At 46.9% G+C, this 16,900-nt stretch overlaps 1 protein-coding gene across 6 annotated transcripts in view; it reads right to left on the bottom strand.

Annotated features, from left to right (window-relative positions):
- PIK3CB (phosphatidylinositol-4,5-bisphosphate 3-kinase catalytic subunit beta) overlaps positions 1 to 16,900 on the bottom strand; it is a 225,115-nt gene that overhangs the window by 110,822 nt on the left and 97,393 nt on the right. For 5 of the 6 annotated variants that reach the window (XM_075937519.2, XM_089780866.1, XM_075937525.2 and 2 more), the window contains one exon: positions 2,296 to 2,349. The exons of the other annotated variant lie outside the window; for it this stretch is intronic. In XM_075937519.2, the coding sequence (XP_075793634.2) occupies positions 2,296 to 2,349 (54 nt within the window). The remainder of the gene's footprint in view (positions 1 to 2,295; positions 2,350 to 16,900) is intronic. 6 annotated transcript variants of the gene reach the window in all.

Here is a 16,900-nt window from a genome sequence, read left to right as displayed (position 1 = left end):
CCAAACCTCCAATTTGTCTAAGTCACTCTGGACCCTATCTCTGCCCTCCAGCGTATCTACTTCTCCCCTTAACTTAGTGTTATCAGCAAACTTGCTGAGGGTTCAATCCATCCCCTCATCCGGGTCATTAATAAAGATATTGAACAAAACTGGTCCTAGAACTGAACCTTGGGGCACTCCACTAGAAACCAACTGCCATCCTGATATCAAGCTGTTGATCACTACCTGCTGGGCCTGGCCTTCTAGCCAGCTTTCTATCCATCTTACTGTCCATTTATCTAATCCACATCCCTTAACTTGCTGGCAAGAGTACTGTGGGCACTTCAGAGATAATATAAAGTATATATAAAAACCATGTGCTTTTGTAGGTAAAACCCACCTCATCAGATGAGCTGGAATGGAAATTACAGTTTATACAAGAAAAGCAGTTGTTATACATACACTGGTCAATTGTAGGACCAGTGTTAATTAAGCTAATTGAGAGTCAGCTGGGTGTGTCCCATATATAGCATTTGATGTGTAAATGTAAATATTAAAGGTGGGGGAAATTGCATTTGTAGTTCATTAACCAGTTAATATCTTTATTCAAGTCCAAAATGTGAGTGTCAAACTTGTAAATGAATTCCAGTTCAGCAGTCTCCTTCTGTAAATGAGTAATAAAATTCCTTTGTAGAAGAATGGGTACTTTGAAATCCATTACTGAATGTCCTTGGAGGTTACAATGTTCCCCTATAGGTTTATGTGTATTACCATCCCTGATGTCTGATTTATGTCCATTTATTCTGTGTCACAGAGACTGTCCAATTTGGTCAATATACATAGCAAAAATACATGGCAAAACTTAAATACCCATCTGGGGAAGTGACATAACAGATTGACAGAGCCACACAAGTACCCAGAAATCATCTACTTCAACATAGGCCCAACAAGGAAAATAACAGAACACCACTGGTCACCACCTACAGCCCCCTGCTTATACCCTTCCCTGCTCATCATTGAGAATATACAACTTATCCTGGAAAATGATTCCTCATTCTTACATACTTTGGGACACAGTCTAATTCTCATCTACAGACAGCCCCCGAATCTTAAGCAAATACTTACTAGCAAATATAACACCATACCACAGATACTCTCATCCAGGAACCTACCCCTGCAACCCCGTTGCCAACTCTGTCCACATATCTAGAAAAGCAACACCATCACAGGACATAACATCAGGGACTCACAACTGTTCATCCTCTAATGTAATCTATGCCATCAAGTGCCAGCAAGGTCTCTTTGCCATGTATATTGGCCAAATTGGACAGTCTCTGCAACAAAGGATAAATGGACACAAATTCGACATCAGGAATGGTATCACATAAGCCGATAGGGGAACATTATAACCTCCCTGGACATTCAATAGTGGATTTAAAAAGTAGCCATTCTTCTACAAAGGAATTTTACCACCCAAATACAGAGGGAGACTGCTGAACTAGAATTCATTTACAACAGTGGTCCCCAACGCGGTGCCCGTGGGTGCCGTGGCGCCCACTGGGGCATTTATGTGCGCCTGCTGAACAATCTGGGCTGGCCCCGCCCCCGGGCGTGCAGCACATGGCAGTGCTGGCACCTGGTGCATGGGCGGCCCCGCCCCAAGGCACGTGGTGCATGTGCGGTGCCGCCTCTGGTTGTGTGGCGCATGCATGGCCCCGCCCCACGGCGCGTTGCACACGCGCGGTCCCGCTCCCGGGCGCCCAGCAACCCCAAAAGGTTGGGGACTGCTGATTTACAAGTTCAACGCTAATTTATCTTGGGCTCGAGTAAGGGTTAATGCACTCCAAAGGCAACTTCCTCCGCCTTTGATATTCACATTTACACACCAAAGGTTATGAATTGGACACATCCAGCATGACTCCCAATTAACTTAATTAACACTGGTCCTACAATTGACAGGTAACTGTTTTTGTTATATATACCCTGGATTCTGTAATTTCCACTTCAACTCATGTGATGAAGTGGGTTTTATCCACAAAAGCTCATGATACATTTGTTAGTTTCTAAAGAACAAGCAGTGCTCTGGCACCTTATTCTAAACATGAAACAGGTCTTACTGTAAGCAGAATAGGTATTTTCCAGTGTATGAATGTATGAATTTAATGAAGGTCTCAGATCAATCCAGCTAAAAAATGGAGGGTTTTAGTATAACCTGAATACATATACTTTTTTTTAATTGGAATACCACAATCATAATAAAACAAAATATTCAGATTTTTTTATCCTGAAAATGCTACTTTCAGGTTGGATACTTACTGCCATACCAACATTCTCACTGCTTTTTGCAATCTCAGCTGCCTTTTCAAGTATCTGCAAAAGAATTACAGTTTAAACATTAGATTGAAATAAAGAATCTGACTACATCCTGAGGGAAAATTTTACAAAGGTCAAGTGGTAAAATGACACAACGTAAGTTCTCCTTTAGTTAGAGAAGTAGTAGTTACCTTGTACAGTAACGATGACTCTTTGAAAGGTGTCCCCTCGTGGGTGTTCCACTTCAGGTGCTGGTGCGTCCGTGTGCTAACAATCTGAGACATTTCACAGTAGTGCCCTGTCATGCCACTCATATGCTGTGCGCTCATGGTGATGCTGTTGGTGCCCACTAACTGTGTGCATAACATGGATCTCTCCATTCCTTCTCTCCCATGGAAACCTATATCCAGCATCCAAAGTAGGGGAGGAGGAAGAGTAGTGGAGCATCCACAGGGACAGATCTTGAAGAACTATCATTACTGCACAAGTTGAGTAACTTTGAGCGCTGTCTCTGTGGGTGCTTCACTTCAGGTATATGTAGAATAGTATCCATGCTGAGCATGTTGGCTTTGGAGCCATATCTCTAATGTAGTAGAAAGGACAGCTAGTCCTCTGTGGCTGTAGGGATCGTCTCTCTCGTTATGGCATAGTGTTTAGCAAAGGTGTGCTCTGGGGACCAGGTTACTGCGCCACAAATATTGACAGGTGGAACATTTTTAAGGGAAGCTGTAAATACCAATACTGCAGAATGGACTATTAATGTCTGCAACAGTTATTTGTTATGAATCAGATATTGGGTATCCACTCAGATATTGGGCATGCTCAAGGAGATCCACTTGGACAGCTGCTGGGAAGATAGGACTTCAACCTTGGAGTGTTCAGCTATGGGCAAAAAGAATCTAGTTGATTTACACCAGAGCTTAGTCCTGTCCAGGTAAAAGGCTAGAGAATGGCAGATGTCAAGCATAAGGAAGGATTCTTGCAATGCATTCTCGTGCAATTTGGGAAAAAGTTGGTAAATGGGTAGGTTCATTGATATGGAAGGAGGATGCTACTTTAGGCAGGAACTTGGGGTGAACTAATAAGATAACTTTTTCTTTAGTGAAAACTGTGTAGGGAGGGTCAGCCATCAGGGTGGCTATTTCTCCAACACGTCTGGCTGATGCGATTGCCATAAAGAATGCCACTTTCATGGACAGGTGGATGAGAGAGCATGTAGCCAGAGTTCAAAGGGGTGCCCTGTCAGGCTCTTGAGGACACAGTTCAGGTCCCAGGGTAGTGAGAGCTCCTTAACCATGGGGCATGGGTTCTGAATGTCAATGAGAAAGTGTTTTGTGATGGATTGTGAAAAGCTGTGATGGAAGCCAAATGGACATTTAGCGAGCTGAAAAAAATCCCAATTCCTTCATGTCTAGTAGGTAGTCTAGTAGGGAAGACAGAGGAAGGTGAAATTTGTTGTCTCTGTTGACACCATGCCAAAAATTGCTTCCACTTGTGGAAGTAAATCTTCCTGGTTGTAGAATGGTGGCTATTTATTAATATTTGCTTTACTCTTTCTGAGCAGGTGTTTTTGGCATAATGGAGCACGGAGCAGCCAGGCTTTGAGGTAGAGCCTTGATGGATCCAAATGCAGTGTGTGACTGTGATGTTATGATAACAGATTGGGGTAGCATGGCAGTACTTACTTGTGGGGTGCAAAGAGTCAGCTGCTTGAGGTAGGGAACCAAGTCTGTCTGGGCATAGTTGGTACTATTAGTAAGACGTATGCTTGGCCCTTGCATATCTTTTGGATTACTCATAGTATGAATGGGTGACAACTTGAGAAGCAGTGATCATGAGATGGTAGATTTCAGGATCTTGAAAAAAGGAAGCAAGGAGAGTAGCAAAATACACACCCTGGACTTCAGAAAAGCAGACTTCAACTCCCTCAGAGAACTGATGGGTAGGATTTCCTGGGATGCTTACATGAAGGGGAAAGGAGTCCAGGAGAGCTGGCAGTATTTTAAAGAAGCCTTATTGAAGGCACAGGAAGAAACCCTCCCGATGCGCAGTAAGAAAAGCAAATATGTTAGGCGACCAGATTGGCTTACCGGGGAAATCCTTGGTGAGCCTGAACACAAAAAGGAAGCTTACAAGAAGTGGAAACTTGGACAGATGACTGGGGAGGAGTATAAATATATTCCTTGAGAATGCAGGGAAGTTAACAGGAAGGTGAAAGCGCAATTGGAATTGCAGCTAGCAAGGGATGTGAAGGGTAACAAGAAAGGTTTCTTCAGGCATGTTAGCAATAAAAGGGTGATCAGAGAGAGGGTGGTGTCCTTACTGGTTGAGGGAGGTAATTTAACGACCCATGATGTGGGAAAATCTGAAGTATTCAATGCTTCTTTTGCCTCTATCTTCACAGACAAGATCAGCTCCCAGACTACTGCAAGAGGCAATGCAGTATCGGAAGGAGGTGGGCAGCCCACGGTGGAGAAAGAACAGGTTAGGAACTATTTAGAAAAGCTAGACATACATACATTCATGGGTCCGGATTTAATGCATCCAACGGTTCTGAGGGAGTTGGCAAATGTCATTGCAGAGCCTTTGGCCATCATCTTTGAAAACTATTGGAGACTGGGAGAGATCACAGATGATTGGAAAAAGGCAAATGTAGTGCCCATCCTTAAAAAAAGGGAAGAAAGACAATCCAGAGAACTACAGACTAGTCAGCCTTACCTTAGTCCCCAGAAAAATCATGGAGGGGATCCTCAAGGAATCCATTTTGAAGCACTTGGAAGAGGGGAAGTGATCAGGAATAGTCAACATGGATTCAGGAAGAGCAAGTCATGCCTGATCAAACTGATTAGCTTCTATGATGAGGTAACTGGCTCTGTGGATATGGGAAAGTCAGTGGATGTGATATACCTGGGCTTTAGTAAAGCTTTTGATAGTCTCCCACAATATTCTTGCCAGCAAGTGAAGAGAGTATGGATTGGATAAATGGTCGGTAAGATGGATAGAAAGATGGCTAGAACGTTGGGCCCAACAGGTTGTGATCAACAACTCGATGTCAGGTTGGTGATCGGTTTCTAATGGAGTGCCCCAAGGATCGGTTCTAGGGCTGGTTTTGTTCAACATCTTTATTAATGATCTGGATGAGGGGATGGATTGCACCCTCAGTAAATTTGCAGATGACACTAAGCTAGAGAGAGAGGTAGATACACTGGAGGGCAGGGATAGGGTCCAGAGTGACCAGAACAGATTAGAAGATTGGGCCAAAAGAAATCTGATGAGGTTCAACAAGGACAAGTGTAGAGTCTTGCACTTGGGAAGGAAGAATCCCAAGCATTATTACAGGCTGGCGATCGACTGGCTAGGTAGCAGTTCAGCAGAACAAGACCTGGGGATTACAGTGGATGAGAAGCTGGATATGAGTCAAAAGTGTGCCCTTGCAGCCGAGGCAGCTAATGGCATTATTAGGTTGCGTTAGGAGGAACATTGCCAGCAGATCTAGAAAAGTGATTCTTCCCCTTTATTCGGCTCTGGTGAGGTCACATCTGGAGTAGCGTGTCCAGTTCTGGGCCCCCCACTATAGAAAGGTTGTGGATGCTGGAAAGGGTCCAGCGGTGGGCAACCAAAATGATTAGGGGGCTGGAGCAGATGACCTAAGAGGAGAGACTGAGGGATTTGAGCTTATTTAGTCTGAAGAAGAAGAGAAGAGTGAGGGGGGATTTGACAGCAGTCTTCAGCTTCCTGACGGGAGGTTCCAAAGAAGATGGAGAGAGGCTGTTCACAATAATGACAAATACTGTGATAGCATAACAAAGAGCAATGGTCTCAAGTTACAGTGGGGGAGGTCTAGGTTGGATATTAGGAAAAATTATTTCACTAGGAGGCTGGTGAAGTACTGAAATGGGTTACCTAGGGTGGTGGTGGAATCTTCATCCCTAGAGGTTTTAAAGTTTTGGCTTAAAGCCCAGGCTGAATTGATTTTGTTGGGATTGGTCCTGCCTTGAGTAGGGGGCAGCACTCGATGACCTCCTCAGGTCTCTTCCAGCTCTATGATTCTAGGATTCTATGAATGGTATTGACGGAAAAGCATATAGAAGAGGTTCTTTCCACGGGTCAAAGAAGGCATCGCCAAGCAATCCCCTTTCCAAGCCTGCCCTGGAGCAAAACTATAGAAAGCTTGTGGATGCTGGTTTATGTGAGCTGAAAATAGATTGATTTGAGTTCATCCTGCCTGGGAAAAATATTGTGGAGAGCCATAATGTCGATTTCCCACTTGTGCTGTTCAGAGAAATGGCAGCTGAGATTGTCCATCATGGTATTGAGGGAACCCAATAGGTAATTTGCCATGGGTGTCACATCATGCTGGATGCACTAATTTCATAACTTCACTGCTTCCATATAGAGGGAGTTCATCCGTGCTCCTCCTTGTCATATGATGTAATACATACAGGAAGTATTGTCTGTGAGTTCTGTATCAACAAGAGGAAGTACTGGCTTGCATTGTGCATTGCTCTCAGTTCCAATAGATTGATGTGTAGCATAGATTCTTGAGGACATTGCTTTCCCTGAACTGTGTTGATTTCTACATGAGCTCCCTACCTGAAGAGGGAAGTGTCCTAATGGAATAGAATCATAGAATCCTAGGGCTGGAAGAGACCTCAGGAGGACATTGAGTCCAGCCCCCTGCCCAAAGCAGGACCAACCCTGACTAAATCATCCCAGCCAGGGCTTTGCCAAGCAGGGACTTAAACTCTAGGAATGGAGATTCCAGCACCTCTGTAGGTAACCAATTCGAGTACTTTAGCTCCCTCCCAGTGAAATAGTTTTTCTTAATATCCAACCTAGACCTCTCCCACTGTAACTTGAATGGGATGGAATGTCTGGGGGTATGTCTACACTACCACCCTAGTTCGAACTAGGGTGGTTAATGTAGTCAATCGAAGTTGCAAATGAAGCCCAGGATTTAAATATCCCGGGCTTCATTTGCATCTTGCCGGGTGCCACCATTTTTAAATCCCCGGTAGTTCGGACTCCATGCCCGCGGCTACACGCGGCACGGAGTAGGTAGTTCGAATTAGGCTAATTTGAACTACCGTTACTCCTCGTGGTGTAACGGTAGTTCGAATTAGAAAGCCTAATTCGAACTACCTACTCCGTGCCGTGTGTAGCCGCAGGCACGGAGTCTGAACTATCGGGGATTTAAAAATGGCAGCGCCCGGCAAGATGCAAATGAAGCCCGGGATATTTAAATCCTGGGCTTCATTTGCAACTTCAATTGACTACATTAACCACCCTAGTTCGAACTAGGGTGGTAGTGTAGACATACCCTCGGAGAGTATTTTGGGGTTGGGTCCACTGATGTAGGGAAGAGAACATGTTGAGGTACTGATATGCACTTGTTCAGCTTGTTATAGGATAGGACATATACTGTGGTGAGCCAGGTCTGAAGGCAGCACATGTGTAGCCTGGAAAACTTCAAAATGTATTGTTATGGCAGCCATATGCCCCAGAGTTTGAAGGCAGGTCCTTGCTGTAATGAAAGGGCTGAATTGAACTGTATTGATAAGAGTGGTGAGTGTGTTGGGGAAATGTTGCCCAACCAGCGTAGAATCCAGTATGGCTTCCAGGGTCTGAGTTGGTTCAAATGTTGACTTTTGGAAGTTAATTTGGAGCCCCAGATACTGGAATAAAGCAATTACCGTGTGTATCATGTCTCTGTGTCACCCTTATTTGGCAGTCATCCAAACAAGGGAATACAATTATCTCTTGGACAATGTTGCAACTACTGCTCATGTCTTGGAGAAGACCCTTATAGCTGTAGATATAAGGGGAGCTGAAGGGGAGCAATTGGTATTGACAGTGTTCTGTGCCAACAGTAAAACAGAAAACATCTGTATACGGGATGGATCACTATATGGAATAACGGCGTGGAGTCCTGGGGCACCTTATAGACTAACTGAAGTGTTGGAGCATAAGCTTTCGTTGGCAAAGACCCACTTCGTCAGATACATGTAGTGGAAATTTCCAGAGGCAGGTATAAATATGCAGGCCAGAATCAGGCTGGAGATGACGAGGTGGATCAAATCAGGGAGGATGAGGCCGGGTGGATCCAATCAGGGAGGATGAGGCTTCATCCTCCCTGATTGGATCCACCTCGTCATCTCCAGCCTGATTCTGGCCTGCATATTTATACCTGCCTCTGGAAATTTCCACTACATGCATCTGACGAAGTGGGTCTTTGAAGTGTTGGAGCATAAGCTTTCGTGGGCAGTTAGTCTATAAGGTGCCACAGGACTCCTCGCTGCTTTTGCAGATTCAGACTAACATGGCTACCCCTCCGATATATGGAATATGCTTTCTAGAGAATGAGGGCTAAGAACCAGTCTCCCCTGCCTAGGGCTGGTATGTTAATGGGAAGTGTTACCATTTTGAACCTTCGATTGCATATAAAACTTGTTCAGTCTCCCACGATACAGTATCAGTTTCCAACACTGTTTTCTTTGCTGTAAGGAAATATTTGGAGTAAACGCCTCTTCCTTGGTGAGGAGGTGGAACTAGCTTCACTGCTCCTACCTATAAAGAGATGTTTCACTTCCAAGTGTGAGGTTCTCATGGAAGGGGTTGCTGAACAGGGACAGGGAGGGGAGTGGATGTTAAAGGGATGGAGTAACCAACAGGACAATCTAAGACCTATTGGTCTGATTCTACAGTGGCCCATTGATGGAGAAACAACTGTAGACAATTCACAAACTGAAAGTTGGGTAATGGTGTTGCTTCTGGCACCAGGGGAGAGATCATTCAAACCCCTGATTGAGCTTTCAAAATTGCTGCTTAGATGTACATAGCAGAGATGTAGTGGCTTATGGGTGCTGTGGTCTACGTCTTTGGGACCAATGTTTTTGCCCAGGTTCAAATGGTGTCTGTAGATGTCTCTGGGTCTCTGGCAAAGAGTATACCTTCTCTATTTATTTGGTGGGTTGTACATCCTCTAATGTTGTACGGGACTCTTTCACAGTATGCAGGACTTTGTCCATTTTGGAAGCAAAGAGGGGAGTTTTGTCAAAGAGGAGATCCTTGACCTTCATTGTAACTCTTTGGGAATGCCTGAGGCTTGCAGCCAGGAAGCTTTCCTCACGACTACAGCAACAGTATCCATCACCTCTAAGATCTTTTGGAGAGCGGTGTGTGAAATTGTCTGGCTCTCCTGTATTATCAACTAGAGATGTGGTCGCTTTTGCTTAGGAAGGTGCGGAAAAAGCTCCTGGAGTTCTCAATAATTAATTAGTATGGTCATAGTCAGCCAACAATGCAGAGTAATCAGCTACAAAAAGCTGAAGAGTGGAGGAGGAATGGACTTTCCATGCAAACAGATCAAGATGTTTATGATCTTCATCCTGTGGCATAGAGCGAAACTGGGGATGCTTGGCTCAGTGATGAACAGGATTCACAACCAGAATTCTGGTTGTGGACTGGAAAATAAAAAGTCTATGTTTTTGCCTGTACAAACTACTTCCTCTCCACTTTTATTCAATTGGAGGTACTGATGTCACTGTAGGCCATATTGAGTCAGCTGGCTATAAAAAATATCTTCATTAATAGGCAAGGCAATTTTTGCGGTGGTTGAGGGCTGCAGGATCCTAAGAAATTTATCATGTTTCTCCTGGGGTTCCTGGAGGTCAATCTCCAGGGCTATGACTACCCTTCTGAAGAGGTCCTGAAACTGCTTCAGGCCATTTATCAGAATTGCGGTAATTGGTACAACCGCCTCATCCGATGAGGAGGAAGAGTTATGCAGAGGGACTTTTGCTCATCATCTGTTGTTTCATGGTCATACTCCTTGAGAGGTTCTTCGTCTTCTACTATCAACCCTGTATCTTGGGTCTGGTACTGGAGGGACAGGATTGCTCTTTTCACTGGTGTAGATGGTGCAGTATGAAGTTGTCTATAGGGGAACCATGGGTCCCATGGTGGCCAGTGCCTGTGATATGAAGGTGGTGGAATGCTCATTGTTGCCCACACCAGTGATGGGCTGGTATATTGTGAGTCTGCCTCACAGGTCCCAGTTCACTGGAAGGTCCTCTCTGGAAAGGAGAATAATGCTCAGAAGAAAATCTGATATTCTGAGGTCCTATATCTGGGTCACTGTATGAGATTGATGGTGTCGGAAATAAAGGCAGATGAGTGGTGCTTAAGAATGGTGATTATGGCACCGAGTGACCCTCTATGCCACTGTTTATGGAAGGAACTGTAGTAGTGCCAAGGACTGCTTCAGGGAGATTCTTGTTCACTGACAGTTTTGCCCTCTGTGGGAGTCATAATTGTTGGCACTAAGGTCTGTGCCAGTGTCAGTGCTGGTGGGGTCAGCATGTCAGTGTGGGTCAGCTTCAGTGCCAGATCCCAGAGCAGCATGTGCCAGATCCCAGAGCATAGTTGGTGCTGTGGAAGAGATAGTCTCAGCTCCAAGTCTGCCCACTTTTGTGCCATCAGCTCCCGTGCTGAGGGAGTACAGTAGGGGCCTGGCTTTTCAGCAGTGCTGACTCTGTTGGAGGTTGGCACTACAGGCTAAGATCTAGTGGGAGAAGCTCTCGTCTACTGAAAGTCTTTATTTGAAGATGAGGAGGAGCACTTCTTCAAAGTGGTGAAAAGACTGACGTTTCACTTTATCCTTAAGACCTGTCTTATGTGAAGGCCAAATGAATTTTTCCATCAAGATCATTTTTAAGTGGAGTTATCTGTCTTGCCTCACTCTAACCTTTAAATTGGAGCAGTGAGGGCATTTCAGTAAAACAGGGCCCTCTCCAAGGCCCCTGACACAGGATGAGTGTCAAGAAATAGGCACTAGGACCTTACAAGTGCTTTTAAATCCTAGTGAACCAGGCATGGTGGTTGATCAAGGGATGGATGAAAAAAATGGGGTGGGGGTTTCCCAATGAGAGAAAAGGCTCCAAATTTAAAAAAAAAAAAAAAAAGAGCTTTGTGGCTTTTTTTTTTTAAAGGAGAAAAAGGGGTCTAGTAGAAAAGTGGGGTAAAGGAAATTCAAAGTTTCTAACTAGTATTTTTCAGGTGAGCAAAAGGCAACTGTGTGGAGCTCTGTCTGCCGTACAGGATGATAGAGAAGGAATTGAGGAAGCCGCACTGCATGCACAATCAACGGGCACCAACGGTACCAGATGCTGACTCCGCATATGCAGCGTGGCAGAAACTATTATGAAAAGTCTCTGATCACCAGCACAAGGATACACTAGGGCTGTGCCTACATTGGCGTGATCTTGTGCCAAAGTGGCCACCTTTGAGCAAAAACATGCTGCCTGTCTACACTGGTGGGGAGTTCTTGCACAAGAACACTGATGTTTTAATGTGTGAAATCAGTGCTTCTTGCGCAAGCACTATGATGCTCCCACTCAGGAATAAGCCCTCTTGCGCAACTGTTCTTGTGCAAGAGGCTAGTGTAGACAGGCAACATGAATTTCTTGGGCAAGAAAGCCCCATGGTTAAAATGGCCATCGGAGCTTTCTTCTGCAAGAGAGCATCTACACTGGCACGGATTCTCTTGCACAAAAGCACGTCTCTTGCACAAAGGCACATGCCAGTGTAGACGCTCTCTTGCGCAAATACTTTAACGCAAGAACTCTTGCGTTATAGAGTATTTGTGCAAGATCATGCCAATGTACACATAGCCTAGCAGCTGAAGTGGAGCACCCACAGGGACAATACACGAAGAACAACAGATTTTTACTTATATGTGCTATGTCACAGAGCAGGGGTGATACAGCAGGTGAAAGAGCTTGATGGAAGGGGAAAGAGGCAGAGAGTCAGCAATCCTGACTAATTAGGGGCAGCTGAGACAGGGCAGCTGCAAAATCAATTAAGGCCCAGGTGAAACTAATTGGTGCTGCCTGGAGGCCTATTTAAGAACTCTTCCTGTGAGCGAGGGAAAGGAGAGCTGTGAAGGAGTTTGGAGAGTGGAGAAGGAGTTTGGAGATAGAGAAAGACATCGGAGGAGCCAAGAGAATGGCATCAATCTTGTTAAAGACTACAGGGAGACAACACTGTGACGTAGTGGGGGTACTTGCTGGGCTGTGGTGACCCCTGCTGTCTGGAGCAAGACCCAGCAGGGAAAACCTCACTATGCAAAGGTAATGCCAAACTTGTTGAACCAGACACCCCCCATGGAGAGGAACAAAGGAAGGTGGAATGCTGCCCTGGCTGGGGGGCAGGGCTGGAAGAGAGTTAGTTAGTTCCTGTCTGGAAAGCAGGGGAGAAGGAGCTGGGGAGGGGGGCTGGGACTCCCCTATCTCAAGGGGAGCACTGAGGCCTCTTAGCCCCAGTTCCTGTAACCAGATTACATCTGTGCTGTGCTGTATCCTGGAGGAGCAATAAACCACCCTCAATTCCACTGGCTGGTGGAGTCTGTTTGTGCCATTTCGGGGTGCAGGAGACGGGGGACCCCCAACGCGCCGTCACAAAGACATCTCAAACTAAGGCGAGTGAGCCATATACTGTGACTCCTAGACTGTGGGACAGTGGGCTGAACAGGAGTCAGGGGCGCAGGAGTGGGACTGACCCTGCCACATATGGTGCCAGGAGTGGGATATTTCGCTGCAGTGAGACCTTGCAGCAGACCCGCCTAAGACAGAATAGGCCACCCTAGTAAGATGGGAGAAAAACAAAATGGAGGATGTAGTAAAGGCCCTCATACAAGCCACTGCAGCACAGCAAAAAGGCTCAGATCCGGGCTCAGATGGCTGCCCAGCAGGAGTCAGTACGACTACAGCAGAAAACTAACTAGCTGCTGCTAAGCCAGGCTGCCCAAGATCAAGACACCTTGCAGGAGGTAATAATGCAGATGAAGGCTCTGGCCACTCATATGCATGGCTCAAATGGAGCACGGTCCCTGCGGGCCAGCAGTTTCCTCCAGAAAATGACAAAGGAGGACGATGTGGAGGCATTTGAGAAGACAGCCCTGCGGGAAGGTTGGCCCCGAGCCCAGTGGGCCAGCATTCTGGCCCCATTTCTGTGTGGTGAGGTCCAGAAGGCCTATTTCGACATGCCAGAGGAGGCTGCCACTGAGTATTCCCAACTGAAGGCTGAGATCCTCGCCAGGTCGGGAGTAACCACTGCTATCAGAGCTCAAAGGTTCCATGAGTGGCGATACAGGGAGAGCAGAGCACCAAAGGCACAACTATTTGACCTGATCCACTTGGCCCAAAAATGGTTGCAGCCGGAGACCTACAGCCCGGAGAGGATTGTGGAAATTGTCCTGGACCGGTTTGAGGGGCCTACCACCCGATCTGCAAGCCTGGGTCAGCTAAAATGAACCCTCCTCATATGACGACATGGTAGCCTTCGTGGAAAGACAATTAACGACTAAAGGACTTTTGCAACCCCTCAGCAAAGAAATCCAGAGAGTTAAGAGAATTGGACTAGACCCAAAGGCCCGTGGCTCTGAACCCTCGAGTAAGACTTGGCCGGGGAAGAGGGAGACAGAAGCCGTAAATGGACTTGGGGACCGGGAGCAAGAAGGTCAGGGGGTAAAACCCAGTAGCCCAAGAAATAGGGGGATTCCCTGGGTAGGGTATTGATGCTGTGCATGTGGGGAGATTGGGCATATAGCGGCACACTGTCCAACCATAACAGAACCCATGCAGTGTGACCTAGGAGACCTGGGAGGCCCCTGCAATCTCATAAATTTGGCAGGCATAGCAATGGCCGCCTATCTGTACACCCGATCCATTAAGATGAATGGAATAGAGACCATGGCCTTGGTGGACTCAGATCACACTGGTCTCCAGGCAGCTGATGGAACCAGACTAGCTGACCCATGCCAAGCGCACAGGGATCTCCTGCGTCCATGGAGATGTCTATTACCTTGTTGTCCCTGTACAAATAGAGATCCAGGGGAATGTCACAACGGATGCAGTGGGGGTAGTTCCGAGGCTCCCATGCCCAGTTGTGATTGGGTGGGACTTCCCTGTATTTAGTGACCTGCTTCCTACAACTGAGGGAAAGGAAGATAGCTCCCTCCCAAGTTTTCATGAATTTTCCCAGGACCTTTTTTCTGAGCCTGAGAAACCCTGGAAATCAAAGCCGGAATGGAGGGCAGCCAAGAAACTGGGTACTCGAATTCTGACCCAGAACCTAAGGCCAGGCCCTGGCCAGGAGGGAAACTGATGATGAAGCACTGAGAGAGGTAAATGAGCCTGGGCCTAACTCAGCAGGGCCCCAAGATGGAAGAGGCCGAAGGTTCCCCAGAGCCCAAGCAGGTAGGGCCCTCGCTTGAAAATTTTAGACAGGAATAGGCCAACGACCCGCTATATCAAAACATTCATAAAGAGGTAATTGAAGTAAATGGGATCCCTGTAGAAGGAAGGCTGAAGGGCCCTAGACCCTATTACATTATCAAGAGGGATCTACTGTACCGAGTGTTGCCAGGCCCAGGACAGGAGGTGGAACAGCTCTTGTTGCCGCAGAATCACCAGTGAGCTGTGCTGGACCTAGAACACACTCATTTATTCGGGGGTCACCTAGGAGTTGAGAAGATCCTAGATTGGATTTTACGAAGGTTCTACTGGCCCGAGGCATATATGGAGGTTCGGCGATACTGTGCCTCTTGCTCTGAATGCCAGCTTCGTGGGCCCCAGCTGCACTTGAGAGCCCCACTGATACCCCTACCTATTATTGAGGTCCCTTTTGAACGCATCGCTATGGACCTAGTGGGCCCGTTAGAAAAGTCAGCCCGAGGACACTGGAACATATTAGTGGTCCTGGACTACACTACCCAATACCCATTCTAAGACAATAGCAAGGGAGTTAGTTCAAATCTTCGAGGGTAGGGATACCCAAAGAGATCCTAATCGATCAAGGTACTCCCTTTGTGTCTAAGTTAATGAAGGACCTATGTGCACTACTCCACATACGGGCTCTGAGGAAGTCAGTATACCACCCGCAGACGGATGGCCTCGTCGAGCGGTTCAACCGCACCCTCAAGGACATGAACCACAAGGTAGTAAGTCGGGACAGGAAAGATTGGGATGACCTAATCCCATACCTCATGTTTGCCATTCGAGAAGTACCACAGGCGTCCACAGGTTTTTCCCCATTGGAACTGCTATATGGGCGAAACCCCCGGGGCCTTCTAGACCTTGCCAAAGAGACCTGGGAGGAGCAGACAAGCCACGGACACAATATTGTAGAGCACGTCCTGCAGATGAAGGACAGGATCGCGCGGATAACCCCCATTGTAAGAGAGCACCTAGAAAAAGCCCAGCAGGTCCAAGCAAACCTACTACGACCGTCGGGCAATGGTTCGGAAATTCCAGGTGGGCAATTGGGTAGTTGTGCTGGTCCTGACAGCAGACAGCAAGCTCCTTGCCAGGTGGCAGGGACCCCATGAAGTGAAGTCATAGGGGAGGTAGATTATAAGGTGCGGCAGTCGGGTTGCCGTAAACTGGAACAAATTTACCATGTTAACCCGCTCAAACCATGGCAAGACAGGGAGGTGGAGCTAGCCGCCCTGGGGGCAGCAATACTGAATGAAAGCCAACAGGGACAGGTGGGGATCTCCCCAGAATTAACCCCAGGGCAGAGGTTCTTGCAATGCTGAAGCAACAATCAGATGTGTTCTCAACAGAGCCTGGCCGGACCACTGAAGTCGAGCACCATATAGTCACGGACCCAGGCATAAGAGTGAATGTCAGGCCCTACCGAATCCCAGAAGCAAAGCGAAAGGAGGTACAAAAAGAAGGAAAATGCTAGAACTAGGCGTCATTGAGGAATCCCATAGCCAATGGTCCAGCCCCATTGTCTTAGTGCTTAAACCTGGCAGCAGCCTCCGTTTTTGCAATGATTTCCGGAAGTTGAATGAGGTGTCAAAGTTTGATACATACCCCATGCCGCGAATAGATGAGCTCATTGATCAACTGGGAAAGGCGCAGTTTTTGTCCATCCTCGACCTGACCAGGGGGTACTGGCAAATTCCGTTGGCCAGGGAAGCCAGAGAGAAGACAGCCTTTGCCGCCCGCGAGGGCCTATATCAGTACACCATTCTCCCGTTTGGATTACGTAGAGCCCCTGCAACTTTCTAGTGACTTATGGACAAGCTACTGTGCCCTCACTGTACATATGCGGCTGCTTATCTTGATGATGTCATCATCCACACCTCTGACCAGGACACACATTTAGAGAAGGTGGCGGCTGTACTGGACACCTTAAGAGAAGCTGGCCTAACCGCAAACCTGGCAAAATGTACAATAGAACTAGCAGAGGCCAAATACCTGGGGTACATAGTAGGGAGAGGTTTAGTGAAACCCCAATTGAATAAAGTGGCTGCAATACAGAACTGGCCCCAGCCTGTATGTAAGAAACAGGTCCAGGCATTCTTGGGACTAGAGTGGTATTACCGGAAGTTTATCCCATATTTTGCTTCAAGGGCATGTCCCCTGACAGACTTAACGAGAGCCCGGGGCCCAGATGTGGTGAAATGGACCCCAGCAGCAGACGATGCATTCAATGATTTAAAATCAGCCCTGTGCAGTGACCCAGTGCTCATAGCCTCAGAATTTGAGAGAGTTCGTACTACAGACCGACGCCTTGGAAGTCAGATTAGGTGCAGTAT

The sequence above is a fragment of the Pelodiscus sinensis genome, chromosome 10, assembly GCF_052426305.1.
Source record: "Pelodiscus sinensis isolate ZL-2025 chromosome 10, ASM5242630v1, whole genome shotgun sequence".
In the NCBI taxonomy this organism is placed as follows: domain Eukaryota; kingdom Metazoa; phylum Chordata; order Testudines; family Trionychidae; genus Pelodiscus; species Pelodiscus sinensis.
Note: the sequence above shows the minus strand (reverse complement) of the source record. Positions and strands in the feature narration are given on the sequence as shown.